Here is a 7,701-nt window from a genome sequence, read left to right on the forward strand (position 1 = left end):
CTAAAGCCAATCAATTATTTTAAGTTCCTGTGTAGGTGTTTTTGTACCCAAAAATGGATGAATATTAATATAAATAATATATTTCTTTACCTTTTTTTATGTTTCACATGATTCGGAAATAAAGCGATTCATTGCATCATGTCAGCTAATTCCCCTCATGGTTCGATTGGTTAAAATGTATCTCTAGAGTCGCAAAAGATACACTACCATTCCAAACTTTGGGAAGAGTCTCTTCTGCTCAACAGGGCTGCATTTATTTGATCAAAAATATAGTAAAAACTGATTTGCGGAGTCAATTCACATCCAGTTCGATTGTAAAACGAGACAAACCTTAGATCCATTCGGACTGTAAAGCACGAGCTTGTTTAGTCAAAAAAAAATGAACCAAAAACAACTGATAGCAGCTCTTAGTGATATGTGTCAGGTGGTCCCCGCTACGATAGCAGCAACATTCACAAATTCACATTTTTTTAAAAAAAAAAAAAAAAAAAGCGGGAGCCACTTTGTCCAATGACATTTGAGGTTGTTGTACCACATGACCTTTGGATAGTTTATTCATGGCAAACGGTCATTGATTATTAATGATGTAATATTTAAATAATATATGTAATATATAATGTGTGGATTTAAAAAGAAAAACAGTCAAACACTCATTTTCCCCTCTAGCAGTGCATTAGAGATCGTATTAGAAAAACACAGTCTGCAGCGCCACCATCTGGCCGAAACAAGCAGAACATCGACAGAAGAAAAACTCCTCATTTCAGGTTATAAAGGTTCTTAATTATTATAATGCATTGTTTGATAATTATTATTCGATGCCTGTCTGCTTTTGTAACATATTTTTTATTTAACATACATTTCATCAACATAAAGTCAAAGAAATGAAGAATACAGCAATTCGCTCACTTATGAGAACACAAAATATCAAATTAAACATGAACGAGCGGACATGCATTTAACACCATTAGTCTAGAAGGAGTTGGTCAGTGCCGCTTGTAGATTACTGTAAACAAGCATTTGAATCTTCTATATGTTTCACATAAAATATAAACAGTTCATTTTGGCAGAACAAAGACGCATAGACAGATTAATGGATACATTGAGGTTATCTATTCTTATGATTGAAATGAGGTCAAATATACAGAACCCAAACACATTCAAGTAACTTGACCTCATGGATCACGATCTTTCATCCTAAACACAACACCACACAGTAAAGCCACTTCTTCTATCCCAAACATTCGCTTGTGCTTAGCTGATCTAGAATTACACTTTTGTTCTTTTCACAGTGACACTCTTATAGATCACTGCACTAGAATGCAAACTCAAAAGCAAAATGATTCTCTTATATTTTAGAGCTGAGAAGCTAACAAAATAGAGCTAAATGAAATGGTTATCCTTACATTACTTCATATTGCGGATGATCAAATAGGCTATCAAATAAACTGTTCCAGGACTTTTGCATGCTACGGTTAAAGAACCAAGATCAATAGCTCAAACCAAGGCACTCAGGAACGTAATTTGTGTCTCATTAAAAGACCCCCCGGATCGATTTGATAATTGGACTTCTAAAGCAAAAGATCTACTGTTTCTACTGAATCAGTGGCAGCTCTCAGAATGTTTCTAATGCAGTTTCAATGGTTCGATTAATTCTCTACGATTGAGGAAAATCGTTCATTCATCCCAGTTCTGGTTCCACAATACGTCTTACGCATACAACGTCAGCAGCACATTAATAACGAACTAAAACTCACAGCATCACCTTCAGACAGCAGCACAACATCAAACCAAACGTTATGCAAGAGCACAGTCATGAGACCTTATTGCATGGCCACGGCTCTGATAAAGACGCTAGAAGAGCAAGACTTCAGCAGTACTCCTCTGCTTGTGCAGACGGCAGGTCATTGAGGTCCAGGAAGACTGAATTGGTGGAGAGCTTGCGTCCAGAACTGGACAGGTCCAGAAACTCCTCGGCCGTGCTGGGGACGGAGCTGATGTACATGTCCCACACCTGGTCTGGAGAGTCCAGGTCCAGTAGCTTCTGCTTGATCTTCAGGTTCTTCTCAATGTTCCTCTGCTTGTGTTTGAACTCCAGAATAGTCTTAGTGTATCTATTGATGGTGGTGACCGAGGAGGCCATGCAGGCGGTGAACGAGCTCCAGGCCAAGCTGGAGGAAACAACGTCAAGAAGGTTTCAAATCAGCATTGCTCTTTTAACTATAGTTATTAAACAATCAGGCATCATCAAGGACAGATGATGGACCTGCAAGACTCAAACAAACATGCATGTTGGAAGTACTAGGCACAGGATACACAAGCTGTTGCAAAAAGTATGATTCTGTTCTTGCAATCTGACTTTATTTCTCATAATTATGACTTCTATCTCAAAATTTCCTTCTTGAAATTCCAATTTATTATATAGTAATGAATAAATAAAGTTCATATTAGTATGGGTCTGCAGTATAAACATATTTGATTTGTAGTTACTCTACTTGAATATAAAAAAAAAAAGTATTGTGTACATTTTTATTTATTTTTTTTAGATCAAGTTAATCAATTCTATTATTGTACTATGAACTATAAGACTTATATTATATATATTATATTATATTATTATATTTTGAGCTCACATTCAAGCGTTTTTCATATTAGTTTTGCATTTGCAATGCATTGTTTCTAGTGCTTGAGCTGTTAAAAGTCCTAAGACAAGCATCCCTGAGCACATGGCATGAGTGAACGTACATATAAGACCAGCTGTAGTCCCAGTTCTGTGGTTTCCAGTCCTCCGGGCCCAGACTGACGGTCAGCTGGAATGCTGTAGTGAACATCATGTGTGCTACCATCCCGAGAAGACCTGTGTCCAGGACCAGAGACAAACACTGTTACAGACTGACCTATCTGTCACCAGCAGGAGGCAGTGCGGAACTACAGCATAAAACACATAAACACACACACACGCACACGCACACGCACACGCACACTCACACTCACACTCACACACACACTCACACTCACACTCACACACACTCTCACACACTCACACACACACACACACTTATCCATTTTGAGCAAGTGACACGCTTTTGCAGGTTATCAACTAGGTTTTGCAGTTTGTACTAATTGTTTTGAGAACTGCATTAACTGTTGTGCAAATGTAAATAGTGATGTGAGAAATGCACCAAAGTGACTGAGAAAAACTGTAATCATCAATAGCATTAGCCTATAGGTAAGCTATTTTTACATGTAAATAGATTCAGAAACTGTAATTGAAATGAATAAGGATCAATAAATACTGAAAGAAAAAAAACACATAAGAATAATTTAAAATCATTTGTTATGCAGCGCAATACGTCTAAAGCATTGAAGGTTTTCAGGTGAAAGAAGAGCATATTGATGCAGTTCACTCAGTCTGCTTTTTTATACTCCTGACCGGTCGCTTCCGAAAATATTTAGTTTACATATAGAGTTACGCTTCAACTAAGTGTAATGGTGCATGAAAAATATTTAGTAGTCCGTAAGTTGTAACTTAGTGTGCATTTACGTCAAAACTAGGCTAAGTTGTAACTTGCGTACAGCTGGTGCAACCGGCCCCATCTTTCTGGTCCTCGAATCTGATTGGCTGAGAGCCTTTCCCAGCGGTGCAATATTCTAGTGATAACAGCACTCTGACTGTTACTGTTTCACCGTTTGTATCACTCCGCTTGCAGTGTTTCTCACAGTGAGCCCAAATATACTATACTTTTATTAATACTACTGTTTTTGTGTCACAGAATGTAGTTTTAAGAGTTTTTTAGGCGAGAATGTACTTCTTTCAAATATGTGGTTTGTTAATAAAGATAACGTCTTTGCTTGGATGTTTATCTGGATGTTTACAGTTCAATCATCTTGTTTGAATGTAGTTTTCTATCAATATCAGTCAGATGAAATGCTAGGAAATCTTTCTTTCTTTCTGAACGAATGAATGAATGAGTGTCTGCAGCGGCACAGGTCAGGTTTTCTGCCTAATGTTGTCATTATGTTGAAGTGACGCATGCTCTGGCCAGATGCAAACTGGATATAATCAACAGCGTCAGACCCGCAGTCTGGACAATCAAAGTCACCTCGCCAGAAATAGCAAGGACAGAGGTAAATTACACATTATTTACAGCTCACTAAGTCTGCATTCTGAGAATGTGAATCCACTCAATAAAGTTGAGTTACAGAATCGAGTGGAAAAACAGCAACAGCAAGCTGAAAGAGACTCCCTACGAAAGGTGGTGTGTGTCTCTTATAATATCATGTCCATCTAAATCCTCACACATGCCTGACGATAACCCTCACGTCTCCATGACAACCGCAGCAATCCGCCTGTATGCAGACACCATCACAAACACACTAGTGAATAATAACAATAAAAAGCGCTTGTTAACCGCATTAATTCATGAATCAGCAGAATCCCGGACAGTGCAGCCCACGTTCACTACAGTAACCCTTCAGAAACATGATCACTTTTTTTTATTGTTTATTCTGGATAACCAATACTGTGAGGCTTATATGGGATTTTGGGCCGGATGTTTTTGTATGTATCTCTGGGCTCTGATAGCACATAAATGCAAAGACATTCGCCACAAAAAAACAGGCAAAGGACAGCCTGCAGGTAGATAGACATCGACCAGTAATGCATCTCTATGAGGACAGCTGCTAGAGGGCTTTAATGCATTGCAATAACTAGTATAGAAAAGGGATATTTGCTTCACCTGTTTTTGATTTTTTTAATTGGTCAATCAAACACAATGCGTCTTGAATGTGGATCTAACAGATCGCTATTTTATACTTTCTACAATGGTATGCAATAAATAAATGAAATTTGTTCATGTTATGTTCAAGTTAATATGTAGTGATGTGCATTTTAGACACAATATTGTCAATATGACATTGCATACACGATCAGCACTGTGGTGTTTCGTTCCTGAATGATTCACAGTGTTTGAACAAATCAATTGAGTCAATGATTCAGTAAGTCATTCATATAGCTGCTAAATTCGAAACTGCATACTAGTATACTCCTCTTACTATGTTTAGCATCTTTTTATGGCAGAAATAGTAATAGTATGCTGGTACATGGTTCCAAAATCAGCAAGTCACACACTTTATTTCAGAATCATTAGTAAATCAATGATCCATTTATTAAGGCAGTGATTTGTCGCCACCTACTGGTGGTTTTAGTTTCATATTTAAAGTAACATTTCATAGTTCTATATTCAGTATATTTATGCATTAATCTCTTAACATTATTTATGCAATTGTAACTGCGGTGTAAATGCATTCATTGCATCTCTGAGCTGCATTAACCAGTCTGCGTAAATACATTTAAATGTCAGCAAAGATGGCTTTTGTTAATATCAATTTAATTTAATTGTGATTTATAAAGCGGATAGTTCCGGTGCTTGATTCTGATTGGCTGAGCCACGTTCGAAGCTGTTGTAAAATACTCTACAAAGTAACATACACCTTTGTTTATGTTTGTGTGTTACTCGGCAACCACTTTGTAGCAACCACAACTGTTTCTGAGGAGCTACATTGTTTGGTGGAAGAATACTGTTTTTATTAATATCATTACACTTTATTTGGTGAAACCTTGCTACGTATATGGAATAACCGTTTTATAAAAGCAATAACCCCGTGAAGCCGTGGTTTACAGTGAATTTATAACAGCTAAGGGGGTTGTAGGCACTCCGCTTCTTGGGGCTTATTGCTTTATTACATAATAGGTCACACATCATCTTTACTAAGTTTAGAAAATTGGCCCTTATAAAGGTAAAAATGCCCCTTGAAAATCAGCTTAAGGAGGTAAATATAGTCCCTTAATCCTCCGTTTTGGTGTTATAGAAATGCAACACGTTACCTGACAGGACTGTGAATATGGCAGCAAAGGCATTCAGTTTCAGTCCTTCGATGACATTTCCAAAATGGCACACCTCGATGGACATGAGGATTCCTCCGGTGGCCAGCAGTAAGATATAGAGACACTCGGCCACGATGCAGAGACACAAAACACCTGAGGATATGAGAGAGAGAAGCGATGTGTATCGAGGGAGTTTCTGACAGGCCCTGAGGAAATTATGAGACGAAGCACTCGTGGAGCTGCTGAAATATTTATATACCAGAAACTTGACACTGAGATTTAAAAGGAGAACTCAGCTTTGAAAGCATGCGGATGCATCTACATATTTCATAGAGTTTGGAGGAAGTCTTCATGCTGTCACATGCACTTTAAGTGAGAGGATGATGACAATATTCACACAAATGCCAAAGTGTGGAAGATGTTGTCTAGTTTTCTAGTTTCAGACTCGGTATAAATGAAAACAAGGCTGTGGGGGACAAAAGTTTTGTCCATTTTACTGAAAATAATGAAATACTTCAGAAAGGTGTTGTTTCTGAATGTCTCTTCTGCTCACCAAGGCTGCATTTATTTGATAAAAAATACAGTAAAAATTGTGAAATAATTTTAGAATGTAAAATAGCTATTTTCTATGTGAATAATATTTTATATTTTGAATTTTACAGCATCATTACTCCTGTCTTCAGTGTCACATGATCTTCAGAAATCATTCTAATATGCTGATTATTAGAAACATTTCTGATTATTATCAATGTTGAAAACAGTTGTGCTGCACAATATTTTTGTGGAAACTGTGATACGTTTTATTTTTTCAGTATTCACAGATGAATAGAAAGCTCAAAAGAACAGCGTTTATTTGAAATAATACTGTCACTTTTGATTAGTTTAATGTGTCAAAGTACTAACTTCTATATATAGATAGATGATTTATGGTGGGCACTCGTATTTGTCATTGACCCATATATGAATGGACTGTACATGTATCACCCAAGCACAGAGTGACTTAATCATAATGCATAAGCACAGATAATAAAACTCTATAATCTACAAGAATAGCATTATACTGATACATGCGTTTCATTTTCTGGGATATAAAACCTAAAGATGATTATTTCTCACTCTTGATTTAGACTTTAGCTCTGTCAGAGTCACAGCAGAATGAGCTGAATTACAGTGAGGAGTCACCCTGTGTCATCATCGTCATGATTAACTATCATTATATCTGATGGATCTTTAGTCTGGATCGTGCATCTATCAATTATACTCAGAAACAATCATGCTAAAGATCCTGGTGCTGCCTGCTGAGGGAATGAGACTGTATTGACATGTTCATAAATCTGCATGAATGAGAATGAGGCAGGTGTTCGGCTGCTAGAAAGATTAATAAAATCAAGCTTGATTAAAAGTGACTGGACCTCCAGAGAGCATGTGCAAAATAAAAGAGCGGACATCAGGAGAATCGCTTTCACCGAGGAGCTGAGCGCCACCCTATTTTAAACATCATGCAAAATCTGAATATTCCCCAGAGTTCATAATGAAGAGTGACAGACGTTCCTCTCTCATGAGGAGGAGCCACGCTTATGAAGCTTCTGCATTTCTCACCTGCAAGAGGGAAACGTTTCAACACAACGCTGTGAGATTCACTGACTGAGATCTTTACACTGTCATGACTGATAGATCAGATCTAAAGCATGGTTTCATTTGCCTTCACGACTGCTTATAAATTATACTGTAAAAGCCTGTTAAATGGTTAGATGTAAGTTATGGTAAATTACACACACACACACACACACACACACACACACACACACACACACACA

The 7,701-nt window shown here is 37.4% G+C and overlaps 1 protein-coding gene across 1 annotated transcript in view; it reads right to left on the minus strand.

The window, feature by feature from the left end:
• Nucleotides 1–1,461: 1,461 nt before the first annotated feature.
• LOC107670548 (germ cell-specific gene 1-like protein) overlaps nucleotides 1,462–7,701 on the minus strand; it is a 16,490-nt gene continuing 10,250 nt past the window's right edge. Inside the window, exons 2-5 of the mRNA XM_016463191.1 lie at nucleotides 7,438–7,483; nucleotides 5,885–6,039; nucleotides 2,743–2,854; nucleotides 1,462–2,168 (exon numbers count right to left, since the gene is read on the minus strand). Of these exons, the coding sequence (XP_016318677.1) occupies nucleotides 1,868–2,168; nucleotides 2,743–2,854; nucleotides 5,885–6,039; nucleotides 7,438–7,483 (614 nt within the window). The 3' untranslated portion in view covers nucleotides 1,462–1,867. The remainder of the gene's footprint in view (nucleotides 2,169–2,742; nucleotides 2,855–5,884; nucleotides 6,040–7,437; nucleotides 7,484–7,701) is intronic.

Source organism: Sinocyclocheilus anshuiensis, unplaced genomic scaffold (assembly GCF_001515605.1).
Source record: "Sinocyclocheilus anshuiensis isolate Anshui unplaced genomic scaffold, SAMN03320099.WGS_v1.1 scaffold989, whole genome shotgun sequence".
Taxonomy (NCBI): Eukaryota; Metazoa; Chordata; class Actinopteri; order Cypriniformes; family Cyprinidae; genus Sinocyclocheilus; species Sinocyclocheilus anshuiensis.